At 49.0% G+C, this 23974-nt stretch overlaps 1 protein-coding gene and 1 non-coding gene across 2 annotated transcripts in view; one reads left to right on the top strand and one right to left on the bottom strand.

Annotated features, from left to right (window-relative positions):
* LOC144173291 (acid-sensing ion channel 4-like) overlaps nt 1–21681 on the bottom strand; it is a 34725-nt gene extending 13044 nt beyond the window's left edge. The window contains exons 1-7 of the mRNA XM_077701773.1: nt 21192–21681; nt 16317–16471; nt 14897–15006; nt 5195–5355; nt 4172–4276; nt 3025–3151; nt 2022–2100 (exon numbers count right to left, since the gene is read on the bottom strand). Coding sequence (XP_077557899.1) covers nt 2022–2100; nt 3025–3151; nt 4172–4276; nt 5195–5355; nt 14897–15006; nt 16317–16471; nt 21192–21578 — 1124 coding nt within the window. The 5' untranslated portion in view covers nt 21579–21681. The remainder of the gene's footprint in view (nt 1–2021; nt 2101–3024; nt 3152–4171; nt 4277–5194; nt 5356–14896; nt 15007–16316; nt 16472–21191) is intronic.
* Trnal-uag (transfer RNA leucine (anticodon UAG)) lies at nt 14668–14749 on the top strand. The gene has a single exon. It is a non-coding gene; the product is annotated as a tRNA-Leu (tRNA).
* Nucleotides 21682–23974: the final 2293 nt, after the last annotated feature.

The following is a 23974-nucleotide window of genomic DNA, read 5'->3' as shown; positions in this document are numbered from 1 at the left end:
CCCCAGGCCATGTTTCGACCACTCTAGGCGCGTTTACGCGATTTTATTTAGTAGAAAAACTAATTCGAAAATGCTGTCCTCCTCTCTTTACGCTCGCCCATTTTCTGTGGCGTTTTCGTGTGATGTCAGGAGGGGTGAGCTGGCAATTGGCTGCGCCATGGCTGCGCTACTGCACGGCTCCCCGGCCGACAGAGTCAGTCGGCCCAGCGTTTCGTCCGCCGGCCGCCGGCAGGTCGTCGCAATCAAGGAGGTTAAAAAAAATTGCTTGGTCGCAATTCGTTCGCTTAGTTGAAACGAAGACAGGACACGTTTGTGAATGGAAGAATGAGCCTTTCTTTACTTGGTTTGTTTGTACACTGTATCTAGCTCCAAGTCAAGGTCGCTTCACACAAGCGCACATGCGACGCTTCGCTGACTGGTACGCCAGTAGGAAAATATAAGGCCTCTTGAAGGCGGGAGAAGAGTCAGCGAAGTCAATATAGGTACTAAGGAAATAAAATCAACTGATATTTTTACCGTACAGCGTAAAACTAGGGCGCGGGAAGCACTTTTTTGCGCTGGGCGAACAAGCACAGCGGTCAGCAGCACGACTACGCATCTGCGAACGCTTTTCCGTCTACGAAATGCAATTGCTAGACGTGAGCTACTGTGGAAACTCGGGCGACGCTTACTGCACGATCGCAGTACAACAAATAGTCACCTAAGCTGCTTGAAATGCCAAAACTAAATAAAAGTGTAAACCGGTTGACAATATATAATATACCTTATATTAGCAAGGCTTTCGCGTCCCGCTCCGTGGCTCAGTTGTCTGGGGCGCTATAGGTATGTCGACGCAAATGTTTTGCAAGTCACGAGTTCGAATCCCCGCGGGTACGTGCTTTTTTTTTTTTTTTTTTGTAAGTTAACTTTTTTGTTTTCCGCCGATGTTTTCTATATTGAGTTCACCTTTTTTGGGGGCCGCAACGTTCATGGCTACACGAACTAGTTCACAAAACACGCGCAGGCTGGCACTGGCGCGCTAGCGAGTTCTCGTTGGCGTGCTGTTGCCATAAGCACCGACTGCTTGCAAGCAGTGGGCACAGGCCAGAATGAACAGACCCTTGGCCTGGTGCGGACACGCTTTTTACGATACAGGCATGAGGGAGGCAAGCTCCAAATATGGGGGAAAAGCGCATGACATTTGGGCGTCTGCGGGTACGCGGAGGGCGTTCATACACTGCGTAGGTCTCGGCTAGTGAATGCTACGACTACAAGCCGTCCTGGGAGGCTTATCTTGTGCATTTTACAGCCGACAACATGGCAGAAGCGCGGTACGATGATTACTGAGATATTGAGAATGCCCATCCAACAACGCCATTGGTTATGTTTTACAGAACCGAAACCGAAACCGAAACTTGTGTGATTGCTAACCTTGGGCATCGTCCAATCACGGCGCCCCTCCTCCTAACGTCACAGCCTTAGTTGGTGCGGCCGCCGCAAACCGCGCATGGTAGTTTTTCTTCTTTCGCGCTTTGTAAAATAATTACCGATTTGTCAACCGGATAAACGATGAAAAGTGTGCTAATTTGAGCCAGTCTACGCAGTGCAAGCAAAAACGGGAGCTTGACAAATTCACTTCAGTGTCCCTTTAAGTGAGCCTCCAAGTTTCTGCCCCGTATGTATGTATGTATGTATGTATGTATGTATGTATGTATGTATGTATGTATGTATGTATGTATGTATGTATGTATTGTATGTATGTATGTATGTATGTATGTATGTATGTATGTATGTATGTATGTAACATAAAAAGACCTCTCCCTAACTGTAAGTGCAATTCACACGTGTACCACGCCGGGGAACCCACTGAAAGTATATGCTCGAAAGCGTAAAACTGTGAGTTGTAACAGCACTGTATGTGTTGGTCCGAACATTTTTTACGTATACAGTTGTATCTTACGCTCTTTTTAGTAACGTTGTATTGGCCAGATCATCACATGTACAGAGCGATATAAGGTGAACCGAAATAACAAAGGGCTCACAAGCAAGGCTGTCGGCAATCGCAATTGACATCTCCGCGGTGGATTTTCTTGCGCAGTTTTCTCGCACACGTAGCCGGACCTGAAACGTCATTCATGCACACTGAGCCGCAATTGCCAGAATTGCAGCGTGGTCCACTTTTACAGCGCTCATAGTAAGGCCATAAAAACAAGGCTGCCACAGCAAACAAGGGCATGGAATTGTGACCGAGCCGGTTATCGACCAGCGAGACGGTTTTACTCGCCCTTGCGGCCGGATGCCAGTTTGACCTTAATATTGGCGTATATTTGCAGATTTTGGCCCGCTTCCTGACTGAATTAACGCGTCGGGAAAGATAGTGTCACTAGATAAGGGTACAGAGTATCGGCACTCTTTTCTCCTATTGCTCCGTGCCGACGCTGCATGATCATTGGCCAGTTCGCATCACGTGACACTTGTTTACACCGCGACGGTTCATGGGCGCCGCCATTTTGTTGTTTATGCGTTTTCTGTCGGTCAACTGTGGTTGTCTCAGCTTGTCCTCCCTGCTTTGCGGCTGCGAGCGACTGGCGTTGTTCCGAATGCGAATAAAAGATAACGCGCTTAGCAGCATTTCAGCTGCAGAAGTGCGTCCAAAGATGGCGTGTTGCTGTGTCTTCGGCAGTTTACAAATGACCTCGTCCAAGTTAGCGGTGAGGCCGCAGAAACGGCAATCTGGCAACACTGATAAACAACAAAATGGCCGCCGTGGCTCACTTGCGTGCCTCAGTGACGGTACTCTGTGTCTTATCTAGTGACACTAGGAAAAACTATGAGCTGCTATACGCAGTATGTAAAAATCCGACGCTTTCTCATCAACGTCCACGTTACACTTTGTATGCAGATTTTTTTCCTCAGTATTTTCTGGTGCCACGTGTTCATATAGTTTGGTCTTTTGTAGGCTTATATGTACAGTCGGCAAAACGCTTGTCTACAACGCACTTACCGAGCACACGAAAAAGCGTCAAAAAAGAGAGGATCAGGCACCTGCGGTGTTTTCTTTGGGGCAAACAGGGGCGGTGTGAATGCGTCCCCAGTCTGGCCGCAAGTATTTCAGTGAAACACAGCCGCACTTTTCGAAAAACCGCACTTGGTAGCAGTAGTCTCGGCACTCCTGCGTCATCAGTGGCGAGAACGAGCACTCTATTAAAGAAACCACGCCTATACAAAGGTTGTTCCATTCCAAACATTGCCACAGAAGAATAACAACGATACATATTTTAACGCAAACTTCAAACAATTAGGCTAGACAATATGAAACAGATGAGAATGTGGTGACTCACAAGTCATTTTCTCGCGCTGCACCAATGAAGTCACATGGGCTAGTTTGTGTGACTAACGGCGCAGTACTGGCTACCCAATAGTCATTATTTTGTTAGTGTATTGGTGCCGGTAGTTCCGTTCGATCGCGTCGCTTGAATGCTATAGAGTCTGTTTTTAGTACTTCATTCATGGCGTAATTCCTGACAGTTAAGGACGAGCTGCCAATATTAGCGATCCTTTTTTTCGTGGCTAGATTGGTTTCAGTGAGTTATCAAAGGCTAGTCCTTACAAATATAGCTGGGGCATATGTTAACTTTGTCGACCCTTTAATTATTGAAGAACGCGAGAGTTACAAAAAGAGAGGCACATTTTGGGTTGCGGAGGCAACTCGCGCAGGCTGCGCAACTTAGCGCCAAAAGAGCATTCATTGTTTCGATATAGAGAAAGTACTATAATAACTAAACATTTACTCAGAAGCGTACCTACAAGCTCTGCGCAGCCGCTACGCCATTAAACATTCCGTAGGCCTAATTCCGAATAAGGTGAGAAAAAGTCAACGAATACACAGCATGCAGAGCACTTCAGTGGGAAATAAGGAAATTTTATGTTTTAAATCTTCTCCTCTTAGCTATAGATGTTACTTCCACGAAAATAAAGGAAGTAGAGCGTGTAAGCTTCCCAGTCGATGACTTGAATCAGCCAATGCACCAAGTTACTTTGGATCTCGTGGTCAACGCGTTGATTAAACAATGAGCGAACCTAAGCGGTGCACCGCCCTCACATTAGAGTCGCATTCTTGTTAGTCTCCTACACACGCCGCTTACAATAGTCTGGAAACGGCAGTCATTGATAAGCGTTGAAATGCACTCACGTGAGCAGTGTAGTGCTTATCGTTGTCGACGTAGTCGACGATCTCTGGCGGCCAGTCGCTTCGGCAGGGGTTTTGGTACGGTTCACGCAGCCTTCTGAACTCCGTCTGCGGAACACACACATCAGACGTGAACGCTAGCGTGAACGTGAACGTGAGCAGACGTGCCTGTTCCAGTCTGGTCATACGCGCAATGAATTTTGCGTTCCACTTTATCACGTGGCTAACAAACTGGGGGGTCGGGGGGTGGGGCCGAACCACTTATTAGCTAGCTATTACCCAGCTGTTTTTTTTTCCTTTTTTTCTTTTTTTTCATCGGGTTGGACATATGCGCCAAGCAAAAAGCGATTGACCAGGCTGCAGTTAAAAGGAATGCACGAAACTAGTGCGCGCCTGTGTGCTTGGTGGCGGGAGCGGCTGTGTCGCGTTCGAAGCCACACTCTCTCCCTCCTCCCCGTGTTTATGCTGCTGCCGCGCCGCGCCCTGTCCCCTTCTCCGTTGGTCTAAACGAGGGCCGACGCTACACTCTGCAGCCTCTCCCGCGCCTTGGCTGCTACCGCACTACGCCCTCCCTCCCTAGTCGGATTTCTGTTCGCGAGCATTTCCCGGCTCAGGTAACACCCCCCCCCCCCCTTCCCCTGGAAACGCATGCGGGGAGTGCATTCAGCGGCTAGAGCTACACTGCTTCGCCGCAAAAACGAATGTCAATTTGTCGCGAATGAAAGGATTTCCCAGAACTTTCAAACTAATAAACTAAGTCCTCAATCAATGTTATCAACCCTCTTCAACGCTCATCAACAGTTACAGTTTACGACAGTGCACACGCTTCACGCAGTTCTTCCTGTAACGACATTTTTTTATCTAACAAAAATTAGATTTTCCGTCATTTCAGAGAACGAACAATGGGCAGAAAAGGCGAGCGTGGAACAATTTCGAGAACGCGTTTGGAAACAGAGACGCGACGAACGGCGTCCGAATCACAGGCGCCAACAAGGGACTTCCAAGGGCACTGCCCAAGACACTCACTCGAAGCACAGAAATGTACGTCATCTGTCCTGGTGCCACAAACGTGCTGTCTGAAGCAACGTTTATCTCGGCCCAGGGGTGGTGGATCATGACGGCGAAGCCAGCCTCGACGCTGAGTGGCAGGTACTCGTTGATCTCCACGTTCAGGAGCAAAGTCAGCCCTGGAAGCAGGACGAAAGGAAGAAAAGTTTAAAATTCCCCTCTGCGAAGGTGCACGATGAACAGCGAAGCCTTCAAGCACTACAATTTGTGCGTAGTGTATATGCTTTTTGCGCAGTTTGCTTGTGTACCTGCCGCATTTCCACACCTTTGTGCTACACACCATTATTGTAACTACAGTACGCGTCTTCCATGTTACCTCTTCTGTTAGTTATACTCTGTTACCATATTATATTGTTTTATACTATATGTTGCTTCCGTTCAGTTTGTCTTTTGCCTCCCTCGCCCCCCTTACTCAATGTTCCTACGGGAACCTGTAAGGTAACGTGAATAAGTAATAAATAAACAAGTCTCCTTTTACTTAAGTACACACCCTGCGGAAGCATGGCAGCGCACAACGCCCTTAATCAAAAGACCTGGTTTGACGCACACATTTTATTCAACTTCAAGACAATCAAGTTTCGAACAAACACATCGTCACAGCAAGTGCTTTGATACCGAAGCGCGAAATCGATTGCCTCCTGTTCGTCGTAAGGGTAGCACTCGCTTATTGCGATTCACAGGGGCGAACAAGTCACTTCGCTCCGGCGCAAGCCGTGAAGGTTTTTAAAAGAATCGCGCACACTCTACATACCCGGAGCGGGGTTGAATCGTCGCTAGTGATAATTCCAACATAATGAGCACAGTCCATTCTCAGGAGCACTCCTTCGAATTTCACCGCGAAGCGAATGCGACCACAACACACGCACACAGCTTCGGCAGCCGGTATAGGTGCAAAACTTCGTTCGGGCAGACAGCGCTACGTGAAGGAGCACGAAACTTGTTCTATCAGACACAAATTACTGTTCACAGAAGAGCGGAACGGTGGAAGGCAGAGCTTGCCGCCATGATGTAAACAAGTAGATAACAGACATGCGACTATGCCGAACCTGCAATAACCATCGCAACCGCCACCAACGCCGTGGCTTGACAGCTTGCGAATGTCGGCACGGCTTGAATTATGCCTCTTCATTTATAATTGTTTATGACTTCCGAAAGTTAACACGCAAAGAAAGATTTTATGTGTTTCTTTGAGAGCTTGTGCACGCGGTTCTTGCTCTGTTTGTCACGCGACTCTTGGCACATCCGCTCTGTCGTCGTTGACGTCATCTCTGCTTGGCGACTGATAGCTTCATTTTTTAATTAGATGCGACGCATCTCTTGCTCTGAGGCATGTCCCTCCTGCGTCGGCGTCGGCGGCGTCCGCACGCCACCTGGCATGCGCGACTCTCCTCCGCTCTTCTCTCCGACAGCTGTGCGCAACACTCTCACTCCGTCTCATTATCATAAACAACAGCTGCGTGCGCGCGCTTCGCTCGCTTCACTCCGCTCCCGTCGCGCAAGTGCGCGCATGCGGGACTCTCCTCCGCTGTCTCCTCTTCTTCAGGCGCTGTGAATATAAAGCGGGTAGCGCGCTGCGGCGGTTCAGTCAGCGCTCGCTCTCGTTCGACTTCGCGTCACTTTTCTTGACGACTGCATGCTTGACTTGATTCTTCCGATGAAGACGTGATGGAAGCGACGGTCCCTTCAGCGAGTGGTGTGACACAATCCAATACCAGCGTCACTCCAAACGCTAAAGTAAAATTACGCCTATCTTCCCGCGTATGAGAACACTCGCATGTGATGGAAATGCATCATACGCGTTCACAACACGTTTCACCCGATTTAGAGAATCAACCCAACGGAAACACCAATTGAACCCCCCGATGCGTCGCATCACACCAGGGTTCCCTCGCGGGAAGAGGGGCGTAATTTTTATTTACGCGTATATTTTCAAGGTACTGCCCCAGAGACTGATATATTCGTTTTATGCGGATGCCAATTTATCTATTTAGACCAACTTCTGTTTGGTTTTCAGTTTCCTTTTAAGGTGATATTGACAATGATGCCTTTTTAACTAATCTACTCAAAATTCCCATCCAAGTGATGAGACATCAGCTTGGGGGCCAAGTCATGTTTTAAAAGGCGTGTGACTTTGATGGTGACCACGTGACCACGACTTTAGTGACCACGACTTTGGTGGTTAGCACACGCACCGGGACGTTTAGTTTCCAACGCTTCGCTCTTCAAAGACACGTGGAACCTCGGGAATCTTCGTTCTCGAACATCAAGAATCCATGGGACCCTGGCCATATAAGCTTTGCTTAAAAAATGGGCCGTATATTTGCTCCTTTCGTTGCAAATGTCGACGAAAGACGATAGTCTTTTCGTCAACATTTACCAAGTAAATGCTTCCCTAAGCTTTCCTGCTCACCTCTTATGCTGTTCCTCTCCCATCGCACTCCTCCCAAGATAAACACGCTATAGAGGTTTGCTCAAGTCAATTTAAATTTACCGCGTTCTACTGCTTCACGCCGGGTGCCTCTATGCCAGAGCTGCCGTACGGCGGAGACGCGAAGGCATCGAGGCGCCCTACTTCAACGTTTAGAAAACCACATTTCCTTACTTCACGTGCGTTCCAAGCGGAATGTAGAACCTACCTAGTGGAAACTCCCGTAACTGTTGCTTCTTAAAATGCCACCAGAAGTTGTAGTAGCGCGGGCGACAGCAGGCGACGGAGTGAATTTTCTTTTTTTTTTTCAGTAAACAGTATTTCGTTTGCTATCGCAAAAGTCAAGCATCCCTAAAGGAACACTGTAAATATCTCTTGTGCATTGACTTTCTGCCTCATATTTGCGTAATGTTTTGTTTTTGTTCAACAATGTTGACAATTATGAACATTGCCACCGTATTGATTTGGCTGTGGGTGCTGCGGGTATATAAGACTATTGCGCAGCATCTGATTCACTTTGACCGGCTGGCCGAATCGAGTGACAGACAGACAGACAGACAGACAGACAGACAGACAGACAGACAGACAGACAGACAGACAGACAGACAGACAGACAGACAGACGGACGGACGGACGGACCGACCGACCGACCGACCGAACGACCGAACGAAATTTTCCCGTTCAAGTAGCCCAAGAAAGATATACAGAGAACACTCCCCGAAGCGGAATATGTCGTTTCATAAGTGCTATCACGATTGTGAGCTAATGGTCAAAGCGGACGTGATATCGAGACGGCGGAAGGAATGCGAAACCTTTGGCGAAAGCTAGCGACCGAACACAAAGCATGTCAATGAAAAGTTTCGAACGAAAACCGCCGTGCTCGATTAGTTTTCAGCTCTATCTAAAATTAACCACGAGGACATTTTACTACTTCTGATCAGTTGGGAATGCGAAATCATTATTGCAGATAATAAATTCAATAGCTGATTATGCCCATTTTCGAATGTATACTTGGCACATTACGCGTTGTCAGGCCAGGCACGTTGTGCAATGACGGTTAAAGGGACCCTGCAACACTTACGCTTTCACTCTTTCCTTCGCGTCTGCAGCACTGCGGAAGCTATAGCTATCGCCAGCACGGAGCGGCACGGCGTGATTTGCTCGTCGCACCAGATACGCCTTCCATTTCTGCTTCGTTTCTGTAGCTTTATTTTTAAAGCTGCAATGGAAAACCGGCCAACAGCCACTACATGACCTTAGTGACATAATTCGGGCGGTCGAAGAACTCCAAGAGCGGGAAAGAGAGAACAATTTTTAAAGTAAAGCTTTTTACCTCTACCCCCCAAGGGTTCTTTCGCGACCGTTGGTGTCACCAGAAAACTCCCGCAAACAAATAAAAGAATTTACTGCACCGCCAGGAATCGAACCTGGAAGTAACAGAGTAACTAAGCAAAAGCCCGTAGTCTTACCGATTTAGCTACGAGCCCGAGCAAGGAAAACAAGTGGTGCACTGACAAGGAAAACAACGGGTTTTACCCCTGCATTCTCGCTAAATGCCACGCGATAGCGATTAAACGAAGCTCACACCAACCGATGGCATCTCACTTCTAGTACACCAATAAGCCTGTGGCTTCCAGTGTTCACGTAAAAAAATCTCAGTTCCTTGTCGTCCGCCCTCACGCCAGACGATAACTCAAGAAACACATTCAAATACTCTTTGATGGCCAGGCGATCACTCCAAGCCCCAGCATCAAAATCCTGGGCCTACATCTTCAGGCCAACACCAAGAGTAACGTATCCTTACAGTGCCTCAAACACCGCATCAATAAATCATACACATGATCAGGCGAGTTGCCACCAAGAAGCGAGGCCTCAAGGAATCCGATACCTTTTGATTAGTTCAAGCTTTCGTCCTCTCCAGAATCACTTACGTCAACCCCCTGTCTTCTCGGCAAGAAGACATAAAGATGCTTTATATAATGATTAGAAAGGCGGTTAAGCAAGCCAATGGTCTTCCCATGAGTGCGCCCAAGGAGGCTGCTTAGCACGGGCCCCTACAACACAGTGGAAAAGCTGAGAGAGGGTCATCTTTCTATCCAGAAGCTCCGAATGAGCAGAACTGCGGCAGGTCACCAAATCTTTCACCAGATTGGCTGGGCAGCACAGAATATCACTCCGCTTGATGTACTCCTGGGCTTTTGGCGACAAGAAATAAATATGCTCCCTTTGCTTAGAATTATGAACCCATCAGACGACGAGGGCCGCCGACAAGCACGGGCTCAAGCGCTCAACACCACCCTAGGTGGGGATCATGCAGTTATCTACACAGACGACTCCAAACATCGAGGGCAGCAGTATGCACGCCATCATCGTGGCTACCTCCAGAACCAACCTCCGCAAACTCAAACCAATACCCAATGAAGTTTGAGCGAGAATAACAGTATCACCCGTACCCAGAAATATGCATCCAGAACATCATGCCGGCAGGCGTGCCGCGCGGGCTAAGGCCTTGAATCGCATATACGGCAGAAACCCCGATACCCTCTATACGGATGCAGCAGACTATCCAGCCATAAATGCCAAGGTGGCAGCGGTAGCCGACTGGAGGGGTGAGACGGTAACGTCAGCCACCATACGCTCTGGGAACAGCACGGAAGCGGAAGAGTGTGGAATAGCGCTCGCTATCAGCACTCGCCCTTCAGGGAACCCAATAAATATTATATCCGACTCACAAGAGGCATGCCGAAATTATGCGCAAGGACGTATCACCCCGACCGCCTATCACATCCTGCAGCGAAACCGACTGATTCCACCAGTCCGCCTAATCTAGACACCTGGGCATGCGGGGGCGCTGTCAAAACAGCACACGACGAAAGGGCACGCGACAGAAGAGCACCGACATAACAGCACGGCGTCAAAAGGGCACCCGACAAAACAGCACGCGACAAAACAGCACGGCGTCAAAAGCGCACGCGACGGAACAGCACGTTGACAAAACAGCACAGCGTCAAAACAGCACAGCGACAGAACGGCACGATTTTATGGAACGCCTAAATGGGCAAATATTTTGATTTTAACATGGATAAAAACACTTTAGTGGGCGCAAACTGCTCTCTCTGAGGTTCTCTTCACGTTTCGTTGCTCTTTCTCGGGAAAAATACTACGGCTTTAATTATTACAGCATGTGGGATATCTGAAATGAAAGAAGCAAAAGCCAGGGACGACATTTGGTAAAACTTTTGTTCCTTTTTAGGTAGCCCTACAATTTTTATGATAATAATAATAATAATAATAATAATAATAATAAGAAGAAGAAGAAGAAGAAGAAGAAGAAGAAGAAGAAGAATTTATTTCCGAATTTGCCGCTGACAGTTCTCCAAGACTGGTAGGCCCGGATCATTTCGTCCGCAGGCTTTCACATCTCTTTCACATTTCGTCCGCAGGCTTTCACAAAGAAAGTAATACGAACAAGTAAAATCTGTAATTGATATCAACGGCTCACTATGTTGTGTTGCTTCAGCCTATCACAGGCACAACTAAATCTCTTCCTGTACCGAAATCGCCCTCCACTGGAATATGCGGGTGCCTAAATGTCCATGTACTGATATGTTCCTGCACAGATAAGTCTTGTAAAATTAAGTTCAAATGAATGTGCTTTTCTATTCCTTACTTGCCGCAGAGTTTGGATTCCGTTCCGGCGAGTGCACTATGCCATACTACCTAGCAACGCCACCGCACCCAACTTTTACAGTGCTCATCTCTTGCAGTGTGCTGTTTTGTCGCGTGCTGTTTCGTCGCCGTGCTGTTTTGTCGCCGTGCTCTTCTGTCGCGTGCTGTTTTGACGCCGTGCTGTTTTGGCGCCGTGCTCTTCTGTCGTGTGCGGTTTTGTCGCTGTGCGCTCTTGTCGCTGTGCTGTTTTGACGTGTGCTGTTTTGACGCGTGCCCTTTTGACGCCGCGCTGTTATGTCGGTGCTATTCTGTCGCGTGCCGTTTCGTCGCGTGCTGTTCTGTCGGTATACCGGGCATGCGTGTTTCCCTGGCAATGAACGCGTTCATGCGGTAGCCCGAGGCCTCACTCTCCGGGCGCCAGTGGAAGACCAACCCAAACCAGACAAGACAGAAAGTATCCCACTCACATACACACATATACTACAACACTACAGACTCTCCCGTAGGACACTTCCTCCGCCACACGCGCTACTCACCCGTGAGGAAGCCGCTGCATGGCGCCAGCTACAAACTAACACGTTTCCTAGCCTCTCGTTCCGGAACAAATTCTACCCTACCATGTACCCAGACAGATGCCCATCCTGCGGAGGACACCCGAATCTGTACCATTCCACATGGGAATGCCCCAAACCCCCAACCCAATTGCCTATACCCAGCCCCTCACCCTCCGGATGGGAAGCCGTTCTTTCCAGCTCAGCCTTGGACGACCAGCGCGGACTGATCGACCGGGCAAGACGGATCGCAGCAGCAAATGGGGCCCTGGACTAAGGGCACCACCCTCTGAGGGCTAGATAGCCTGCTTTATAATAAAGTTTTCTACTACTACTACATTGCTTGTGCCTCACTCAAGGCCGAAGACATGATGGCAGCAGAAGAGGCAGCCATCGCCTTGGCTCTCAACCAGCTAGGGGTTCGTAAAGTAGTCACCAATTCCCAACAAGCCTACCGGAACTACACGTCGGGTTTGGTGTCCCGACCTTCACTGCGTGTGCTAAAAAACCACTCCCCAAATGGTTCCATTCAGCTCATCTGGACACCCGCTCACGCTTCCATGGAGGGCAACGAATACACCCACCAAGCCTGCACTTTCACCTCCGTTGCTAAGGAGCTGCACGAGGACAGTCACTCACCCGCTTGTCTCGTTCAGGGACATAACACAGAATTACGCCTTCTGAGGCAGACCCTACCTTCGCCTTACCCTGATCTTCCATAGAACAAGAAACTACCCTACGGCTCATACAATCCGGCTCCTTCCCACACCGGACGCGTGTTTACTTAATGCACCCGAGTCACTACGACGCTGCATGTAAATTTTGCTCGTTAGTAGGAACACTCTGCCACATAATCGGGTTGTGCGACTTTAGCCCTGAGCGCCCTCCTCTCTTTCCGTCAACTACCCAACAAGAGACATGGTAGATGCTGCTGTCCAGCCCCTGTCTGCCTACCCAGCTTCAGTTGGTGGACAGAGCACAGACGGTGCGGACCGAATATGGGCTACAGTGAAGAAAGAACCACTCCCCTGGGCCGCACTCTGGGCCGTTCAGAAATCTGAATAGTATTTCCTCCCTCTCCTGCTCCTCCTCTTCCTCCTCTTCCTCCTGCTGCTGCTCCTCCTCCTCCTCCTCCTCCTCCTCCTCCTCCTTCGTCTCTGCCACAGATCTCATCGCCTCCATCCGCGACGGCAGAGACAGAAAAGTGAGATCGTCTGACACCGGGTTTAAGCTTTTATTTTATAAAAAAAGTTTCCACTCATGTGCTACACCAACACAAGTCAAACAAACAACCGTTCATGCCTCATGCTATAATTTAACCTGAGGAAGAATATCTCTTTGAAGTAATACAGGGTGTGGTTAAGTACATTTCACTTCTCTCTGATTTCACGATTTGTACAGCGACGTGAGTGAATTTATGTGATGTCTCATGGGAAATCGTTGTGGGTGCCGTTTACAGCTTTGCTTTCCAACCACATTCACTGAGGGGATTGGCGGCAATGTTCTTTAGCGAGTTTCCAAGTTATCTGATAGTCATAGAGAAGCAATTTCTGGCTGGGGTACTTTGCGACCCTCCAATCTAATTACTGGGTGTGTTGAGTGACTACGTTATGCAAGCATTTAAGATTTAAAAAAAAGCTGAAAAAAGTGTTGCAGGGCTCCTTTAATTGTCTCTATTATGCGTAATTATTATGTATCGCTGTACTTGTTTGCTTAAAACGTTGTTAAAAGCATAGCGGCAAGTTCACGACCAAACACATAAGCAGAAACTGTGCTCTTTTCAAACATTTTAAATGCAGAGCATCTCAGTAACTCACGATGTCACTCGCGTTGACGTCCGTAGTTGATTGATTGTGGGGTTTAACGCGCCGACGCAACGCAGGCGATGAGGCGCGCCGTAGTGGAGGGCTCCGGATTAATTTTGACCACCTGGGGATCTTTATCGTGCGCCGAAATCTCGTACACACGGGCGTTTTTGCTTTTCGCCTCCATCAGAAAAGCGGCCGCCACGGCCGGGAATCGAACCCGTGACCTCGTGCTCAGCAGCGCAACGCCTTAGCCACTGAGCCACCGCGGCGGGTCCTTGACGTCCGTAGTCGTCCGTAGTCGTAGTCCGCACCCCTCCCCCTACACTATATATAAAAAAAAATACTATCCGGCGCCTGGTTTCGATCCCTCGACCCTGCGGGCGGAACGCAATGTACATGGTGCTCTACCCACTGCGCCACAAAGCCGACACAGAATGGGAGGCTACGAACGCGCCTTATGTCCTTGACTCATTCAAATTACTGCTGACGAGCGCTCTCTCGTCAGCAGTGGCCACAAGTGCAACAACATTAACGTAACGCAAACTACTTAACGTCGTGCGCCCCCGGAAATGCTCTGCATTTGATCGTGCCCCTCGCGAGGGGAATGTTTCACTGTGTCGCCATGCGAACAGTTTGCCATTATAGTTTCCGCCCGCTCCGGTCGGTGTCGCCACGGTTCAAACCACGGCAGGGGAGCTGCGCGGGCGTTCGTTGATCGGCGTGCGTTCCGGCGTGGTGGTTCGATGGTTGTGGCGAGTTCAGTCTGCACACGGGATTTTTGTATGCGTGAACCGCCTCTACCGACAAGGAACATTCTTCTTTTTTTTCTGGGACATATGCTTCAAACACTTCACTGGTGTTTAGTTTAACCGTAAGACCACAACTTATTGGTCGTCCATAACAAACAAAAATTAAATTACAGAACGACTTTCTCGCCATGTTCCTAATCGGTGTGGAGTGTTGCGAATAACCGTCGGTAGCGTGGCCGAGTGGTCTAAGGCGCTGGTTTTAGGCACCAGTCTCTCAGGAGGCGTGGGTTCGAATCCCACCGCTGCCATAGGTGCTTTTGGGTTTAAACGTCCAACGCACCGTGTTTTGTTAGCGGGACTCTTATAACGCGGTTAAATAGTTGAACTTCTGTTTTGGGCGACAGCTGAAGCAGTATAGAGGACAAAATGTGGGCGTTGATAGGTAGTATATTTACCGCTTTTCTGTGGCCTCAGTCTGTCTCTTGAGTAGTCGCGGCCCAAGTGAGGATAGCATCCAACGCAAACACAGTCTCCAAACGAAGACACCGTCTTAATGCCCAATGCACTGTACAAAAGACAGATAAACATTTCCATCACACTCCAAGATTATCGACAGTCGTGGTTACAAACAAAAAAAAAGAACGGTATACAATTTTTATATGTACCGCCGCCACCAACTGCTCAGATTGACGGAGCTTTGCCAGCGCGTTCTTATCCCTATATTGAAACATAGATTTTAGCAAAAAAAATTATTGCGTTCAAGTTGCGACTCCTTGGCAAAGGCTTAAACCAGCGATAGATAAACTCGTCGGTCTTGGGCAGCCGCGCACATAAGAAGTTGCGACAAGCTTCCCTACATACCTGACGTTAAAGATTTTAGGGCTGTACGGCTAAAAATAAAGGACTTCCACTTATACCAGATTATGCACAGGAACACTTGAAAGCCACGCCACCCATCCAACGGAGCACAAAAGTGCACGCAACCTCTTATTCACGCATTTAAGCTTTAAGAAGTAAGAATAAATTGCATAATTAAATAACTAATATTTGCAGTGATTGAAGAACAGCAACAGCTGTCCGCGCAAACAACCTCTGGGATTCTTCTGTCTGAATATCCCATTACACACACAGCGAGCAAGCACCATCTCCACACACGTTCCCCCACGATAAGAACACGAAGAAATCTTACGGCGTCCGGTTTTTCCTCTGACCTTCGCGGACCTACGTCAGACATTCAGCTGTGGTTATTATCTGTAACAATTATGTTATTAAGTTTATCTTTAGCTCTTGGTCGTCGGAACGGAGGCAGCTCTCCTGGTCGCTCGTTAACCACGCTACCTCGACATGACGGAGGGCCGTACTTGTACGGCCCTCCGTCATGTAACATCATGCACTATGGTCATACTATAGTTCTAAGTGCGACACTAGTATGCGTTTGTGGCGCAGGGCCTCCAGCCTGGAGGATAAGGAGACGTGAAAGAGGAGGTAAGAGTAACGGAGGCGGGAAGGAGAGGCCTGTGAGGCTCTTTTGTCCCCTCCTTCATCCATTTGTTTGTTCACCCAGTGGCGGATACGAGCGGCGCTTCTGAATTCACTCCGCTATGCCATGTGTACAGACGACCCTACGGAGGGACGAGAAAAAATTACGGATGATGATTATGATGGTTATGATGATACAATCCTTGCCATTGCCTCCACTCTGGATCCAGCCCTCAATTTGTATGTCTTCCCCTTCGACACCCCTGAAATCTGGCCGGTGGAGCACCCGGCCGCATACACCCCGATTCCTCACTCTGAATTTGAATCGCAAACGCGTTTGAAATGAGCTTCCCCTGGCGCCTTAAAGTCATACGAGGAGCGAGGAACACAGCTTACTCGATCTGCCTGCACTCGTGGCCGTAGATGGTGCACTGCAGCACCATGTCGTCCATTCGGTGGCCAAGGCCGAGTTTCTGGTAGTGAACGTCGCGGAAGACAATGCGGATCCAGTTAGTCAGGTTGCGGGCCAAAATCAAGTCCTGTTCGCTCAGCTGTCGCGCAGGAGAGAGAGAAACGGGGCGGCTTGAAGCAGGAGGAGGGCAAGGCCGGGAGCTTACTCAGCGGGGCCTCTCCATCCCAACCTCATTCCGCGCGGTGGACTATTGCGACCATTTCTCTCGCTTCGACTAACCGAATCGAGAGTAAGCTCATTGCAACACCGAAAGGGGGAATAGGCCCACAAATAGATTAGACATATGGTATTTTCATTGCTGGCGAAAGCCAGTATAGGCACGTCAGACGACAAATTTTGAGAGACTTAATACGGAGAGGAAGTTACCAGAAAAACTGGGGAAGCTTGCACTAAGTCGCGCAATGCTCGAACCATAGCGAAGCTGCAGGATTTATTTATATGTGAGCACTAAAGGACACGTCACCACGCATTTGTAAAAGTTTGAAATTGTGAATCTACATATTCCGCTGTCGCTTTGCACTGTGCTAGTAGTAGTCATCGTCATATTCATCGAGGCACGCGCTCGCCAGCACTCGACATTTTCTCTCTTCTCGAAGTTTTCGCCAGTTTTTAACAGCGGAGCTGTTGTACGAGGCTTAAGTTCGCCGTTACAAGAAAAAATACTAAGAAAATGCCCGCACGCACAGTGGCTTTAGCAAAAAAAAAGAAAGAACTGGCAGAAACCACGAGGAGCTAGAAAATGCCGAGCGCTCGTGAGCACGTGCTTTGCGGCGACTGTCGAGTCCCCGGCTCGCGCAGTGGCTTTAGCAAAAAAAAAAAATACAGCGCTGTCGTCAAGCGCTACCGCGCATGTAATGCTTGGCACGAGGAATACGGCGATATCGATTCATGTGATGACTGCTACTAGCGCAGTGCAAAGCGACGACGGAACCTGTAAATAAACAATTTCAAACTTTTACAAATGCGTGGTGATGTGTCCTTTAGTGCTCACATATAAATAAATCCTGCAGCTTCGCTATGGTTCAAGCCTTGCGCGACTTAGTGCCAGCTTCGCCAGTTGAGCTGGTGGAAGTCTACAACGCTGAGGATGACTTTGAATCCACCACCCACAACGAAGAAGACGACGACCTCCTCGGTGTGTAAGACGACGATTACTAGCACCGCAACTATGCAAATAAACAATGATACTGAAACTTAATTTTGAGTCCGGCAATGCTCACCTGCAACAGCTTCATTATTCAAGTCTTGCTCGTGAGTGCAAGCTTCACTGGATTTTTCTTTTTTTGCTAAAGCCATTGCGCGTGCCGGGGACGCTCGGCGGTCGCCGCAAGGCATGCGCCCACGAGCCATCGGAGTTTTCTTCGCATTTTTAACGTGTTACACGTTACGCGCCACACATTACGGCCAACCCTTACGTCACACGTTACATGCACGCTACAAGACGTCCTCTGTTAAAAGCCGATTTATTTTTACAAATTACCGCTTTTCGGCGCCAACCTTTTCGATCACGGATGAAATACAAGTCCCAGCGTTACGGGCAATGGCGTTACGAACAATTAAACAAGCGGGGCTATAAACCCTTTTAAAGCCAGTGAAATTACGCTGGACATTCTCACACAGCAGCGATGCGACACTGTTCTGTAAGGGCACCTCCCTCCCCACACCAGCAGGCGTTCCGGTGCCCACCCGTACGTGTGACAAATTATGCCTGCTGGTGGGTGGAACTTCCTTTCCTTTTTTTTCGTGACAATAAATTCATTCATTCATTCATTCATTCATTCATTCATTCATTCATTCACAATTGTACAGCGCACAGCGCACACGGCGAAAACGCCATGACAGCGGCTAGGATAGGAGAGTTTTATTTGCAAGTGTAGGTGTGCTAGCGGCGCGTGCTTCTCCCTTGGAATCTCACCCTCGATTTCCCGGGGCCCCTGTTAGTGCTGTAAACGTTTCCGTCTTCCCACTGTTTTTAAGCGCCATACCTGCCATACAGTGTCTCGTGACGTCACTGTACAATCACCTCGCCAAAAAGAAAAAAGAAAGACCTCTATGGAATTTTTGTGCTAGTCTGGCTTCTTTGTTCGCATGTCTTCCCAGATTTTTCTCTGCTCTTTTCCCACCAACAATCTAACCTTCTTTTACTAACCTCTACTGCTGTCCAATTCATTTTTCCGTTAACCTTAAAGGAGCCATGAAGAGAAAACACAAGTTTGGTTCATTCGAAAGATTGCCTCGTTAGAACCATAACGACACCACTTATAACGCAAACTTCGCTCAAATAAGCTACATAATTAGGAAAAACGGGAATGGTCATGCGACCCACCAGCTCATTTCCCGCAACAGAACCTATGCCGTCACATGGGCTAAGCTCTGCGATTGGCGGAGGCCGGCAAAAGCAAACGCATGTTAGGCAGAGCTTACAGTTTGCATAGCGAGCTAAATGCCCGTGAAACATACTGCACATTCTTTTTATGACAAAGAACGGTGGAGTAAACGGTTGAAGTTCCGAACGAACACGCAAGCGTGTGCGCCAATGCGTACGAAACAACCGCCTGGCCGAGCTCGACATCTCGCCGTCGCGCAGACGAATTTTCGGGTTCGAGGCGCTCTGACCTTGGAGGAAAAATGCCGTAAACACCGCGCATTGACGCTCGTATCTTTCTGGTCGAAGCAGAGAGCTCGCGCGAACGGCTTTCCATACACGACACCGGCCAACTGGCATAAGCGATACTGCTACTGAAGTTGAACTATTATTAACCGTAATAAAAATACGGCACATACGTACCAGTCTGTATTCGTCCGTGGCGACGGCGCTGACGAGGCAGCGGTGCCGACGGCAGGGCGTTCGTCTGTTGTGGCTATCGCGGAATGGTCGCTTTCCCGTCCACCGCGTATCCCACAACTCTTGCCGCTCGTGCACTTAGAAGCGTTGAGCGTTCAAGTGGTGTGAGGTTGTTAAATGCAAGCCGGAGCTCCTCGGCGAGAGTTTTGTTCTCCGGATCAGGCGATTCCATGACTAGGGCTGCGGGTGCACTAGGTTTTACTAGCATTTTTAAAATGGCCGCCGTCTCGGTCGACTCCCGCGTGTGGGTGCTATATGGAGTCGACATACTAAGTATCTGTTTCATGGACCGGCCCGTGTGACACCATTGCTCACGTCACCAAATGTGCAATTTTAGCGGGAGATTTAAAATTTTGGCTTAAATTGCCTTATTTCTCAGTGAATAAAGCATCATTTGCTTCCGGGAAAGCGCTTGGGGTACTATGAAACACCTAATCTTTCGAATAAAACAAACTTTTGTTTTCTCTTCATGGCTCCTTTAAGAGATCCGCACGGGCTTCCAAAAGCAATGCACTCCCTTTGGTTTTATCAAAGAACTTAATTTTCCCTCGTGATCTCCCGCTTCCCGATTCTGTAGATATATACCGATTTGGGTAGCATTGGTCCATCCTCTTTTTACAGGTTGTGGTCTCTGATTGTTTCACTTCATTTTTTATTGCCTTGGTCATTTCCCCTGCACCCCCAGGTTCCAGACAAAAGTCAGCGCCGTCGGACTATGGAGCGTGCGCGGGGCAACGTGAATACCCACGCTTTCACGACGAGGGTGGTTTTCTGGGAACTGCCGGCATAATCTGTAATTAGGGTGTTTTAGCATATCGTTGCCGTGTTTACGCTATTGTTAACCGTGTTACCAGAAGCCGTAGTTTCCGTTTACCGCTGACAACGGTGGGACACGTTTTAACACACCGTTCGGTGTTTTTACGTATTCCGGCTTACCGGCCGTCGTTGTGCAGGTAGCGACATCTGACGAATGTCTCCAAACGAATGACGCAAAACTTTGTGTCTCGGGGCTATTTGATTTCGTTTAAAATAGCTTTCTGATCTTTGACCGTTCGAATGAAGCGTTCACAATAAATTATTTGTTTTGAGAGTGGACATATACTGTATAGCTATAAAAAACATGAGGCCGGTGGCGCCATCTACTGAGAGAAATTGAAATCAATTTAGGTGAACTAGAATTCGCGCCCGCGTTAAATATTCCGGCATGAAATAAGTAGAACATGCTTTAATAAGTACGCAAAAGCCTGCATCATTGTCTCCAGACGATTTTGGAGGCGTAAGAACGCTTCGCGAATTGAGTAACTTGTCTGAAGTGTTTGAGGCGGGCGAGGCTTAGCACAAATAGGAGCGGCTAGCGTTACGACTCACTAGGGGCGGCTATTTTGTTTGCTTGTCCATCTGAGAAAAGTTGTCATTTGTCGTATACTCCTGAGCGCAACTTAGGAAGAATAACGTAATAACCAACATAAACTAAGGCTGCTTTTATCGCATCAAGCGCCGAGCACAGTAATTTAATTAAGTGTCACCTGTAAGGTCCGTTAACTGATGCAAAAAAGTTTGTTGGTCGTCCTAATTGCTGAGGGATCCTACATAACTGGCCAGCACGCGGTGCCAAAGCCTATTCGAGACGACGGTATTGTACGAATCCGCAGTACACCGTGTTTTTTCAATATCCTACGCGACGGTGTCCATGCTGGCGGAACAAAACTAAGCCACGCTGCAGGATGGCTCTAATCTGTGCTAGCTGGTGAATTTCATTGCGGAAAGCAGTTCGAACAGCGGTGTGTCATGATTTCCTTGTCTTGCATTTTGTGTCAAAGTTCGAGCTGCTTTCCGACTGGTAAGCCTCATAATTATTCCGTTTCAGACCGCCATCCGTCCAGAAGCGGCTTGCAGACCCAGGCGTACAGACAGCTGCAGCGCCCACTCCTCTGAAGCGAAGTACAGTTCTTACCGCAATGTTTCTGTGGGTAGCGTTCTGACAGAGCCGTTTCCTCCAATAGGCGAAGTGTGCAGTGTGCAGGAGCGGCTGAGCGTCGTTGTCGGAGCACATGACCGACCGGCGGACGCTGTTCAGGTTGCACACAGTGACGGCGGGAAACGTGGCCCGCGCCGGCTCGCGCACCGACATCGACACGACGTCGTCGAAGCGCAGGAAGTCGGACACCACGGCGTGCAGGTCCACAGCCATGAGCGCCGAGAGCGTGAGCCACGCGAGGAGCCAGGCGATGCGCCGCTGCCACGACACGGGGCTCGCCACCACCCGCAGGCCAGGCAAGCCGCTGGCCCGCACGGCCGACCTGCTTGGGTGGCATGCATGGAAGGATGGACTGTGAAACATGTTCAACAACAGCGCAGTAAGGGATGGACTCGCGGCAGACGACACGCAGGACGAGCGCTGCTACAGACGACGAGTCCTTATTGGGCTGTTCACAGTTCAAGTAACCCACATAGCCCGCATAAAGTCAAGGAACGCGAATTGGAGGGACCAAGGAACACATTTTAGGGGCGAAGCACCTTAGGACCTCGCTTTGTCCGGGGCTTGGCGTCCGTGTACACAGTGTTGCGCGTGCACGAGAAGCATTGGATTGAATTGGATTTGATTTGGATTGGATTGGATCAAATTGAATTGTGTCGGATTGGATCGGATTGTAATTGCATATACTGTGCACACGCGTTGTCACTCATTTACACGTACGAGTGGGCAATGCCACGAGTGATTTACGGTAAGAACGATCCCCAGTGCTTCGCCCACTCATCATGATTCACTTCGTGGAGATGCGTGAACTTTTTCGGCTCCTGTCTACTGCTATCTCTCTCCAGAAATTAATTTTAAAGTTAACTTACTTCCATCCCATCCCTGTCTATAGTTCATACCATAAGCTAGCTGCAGCACTGCGTAGGCTACATTGCTGTCCCCCTCAGGGCGCCTAACTCACCGCGAAGGAAGCGACAAAAGGCGCCGGGTCCTTGCGGTGCCACTTGCCGAGATGGGAGAAGGGAATGTCCTTTCAGGACCCCCTTCACGGCAAGTTAGGCGCCCTCAGTGGGCGCACTATTGATAACAATGTAGCCTCCACAGTGCTGCACCTAGCTTGTGGTATGAACTATAGAACACTTCCAACGCCTTTGTGGCGCATTACCTAATACTCATCCGAATTGTCATAGCTGTTTCGGCCAAGCACAGTGATATGTGATATAACGGTGTACGCTAGTCGGTCCATCACCGACGTGCTAATGTTCCGGCTGAAGTCGGGATTTCTGAACAGCAGCAAAATGTAGCGCTCCGCTGCCGAGGGCGTCCATTCTACACGGCCAACAAACCACCACTGCGAGAAAGCAAAAGGAGAGCAGCAACAACAAGTATAAAGGAGAATAAAAAGAGAGGAGGAAGGAGTAGGAAAGGAAGAATAAGCAGGAGAAAAATCAGCAGCAGCAGACGAATAAGACGAAGAAGCAAAAACTATCTCCGTCATAAGTGTAAACCCCTACAAGTCTTGCTGCCTGTGCAAGTTATATACTCCAATCTAAAGCAAGTTGCGTAGCAAAAATTATTTGAGTCGTAAAAAAAAGCCATGATTGGGGTCCGTTGGCACTGTGAACTCGCGTGCCGAGTGTTCAGTAATTGCGTGGGTACGATTAGGGCTTCAGGCAGTTAGCTTGTTTACCCCATGGCCCTCCACATCTACCTAGCAACGGCAAATTTCATGTTCAGAGCGTATCCTTAGAAGAAATGAACAAATGGTTTACTCAAGAGATTCGTTTGATAACTCTGGCTGTTTTTGCACTAGCATCGCCGATTCTCACCTCAGCAATAGCAGCACAGATACCATTTAACCGCTTTCTCTTCTTGCGACACGGGTTCAACCAGCCGTTGTGAGTGAGCCCACCATTCAACTCCAAGTGCGGCGCAGGGCATTTTACTGCGCAGATCCCCTCAAGTGGCAAGCGCAGAAAGGCTGGCCCCGCCTTTTCCGCAGATACAAGCCCGCGAACTGCCTCACCCGTCATTTGAGAATAAATAATATGATGCGGGCTGCCGAGGTCTACCGTTACAGGTAGAATAATAGAGTTGAGCAGAGTTGAGTTGAGTTGGGCACGCGAAAAACCACTTCCCGGTGTTGTTTCCCAAGTCGAGCGTTTCCGCTGCTGATGCTTGGGGCAGTTCCAGAGAGCGCTGAGTGGCGAATTGCTTCCGCCGGGCGACGCGGCCGGCGGCCTTACAACGCTCGCCTGCTGCTCCCTCCTACATTCTCCAAGCGGTGGAGGTCAGCTAAAAGAGCGAGGCTAGGGCTCGTTTACACGGCTGCGAAACACCACACGCGCCGCTCGATAACCACAACTAGTGGCTGTTTCGATATATTTCGATTGCGTTTGCTGGTGACGAGGCGTTTGCATGCAGGGGTTTATAAAGAATTTCGATTTTTTTTTTTTTTTTTTTGGGGGGGGGGGTTTGTATAAATCCCTAGGCAGGGTGCTTGTGGTTGCGGAATCTTTTTTTTTTTTGGGGGGGGGGGGGGTCGAATTTCTTCTGGGGGGGTGTTGGGGGGGGGGGGGTTTAGGGGGGGGGTGTATAAATCCCTGTTTGCATGGCATGCACATCGCTCTTGAATTGGTGCGGAAAGTTGGGCAAGTTGGTAAGCTGGGGCATGTTTTCTAGCGCAAAAAAGACGGAACTCTAGAGAAGCGTTTGCCCCGTCCGTATTTTTATATAAGTTCCCGTCTTTTTAGCGCTAG

This window comes from Haemaphysalis longicornis, unplaced genomic scaffold (genome assembly GCF_048455015.1).
Source record: "Haemaphysalis longicornis isolate Haplotype H1 unplaced genomic scaffold, Haemaphysalis longicornis Haplotype H1 scaffold_3, whole genome shotgun sequence".
NCBI lineage: Eukaryota > Metazoa > Arthropoda > Arachnida > Ixodida > Ixodidae > Haemaphysalis > Haemaphysalis longicornis.
This window is presented reverse-complemented; position numbering and strand designations above follow the sequence as displayed.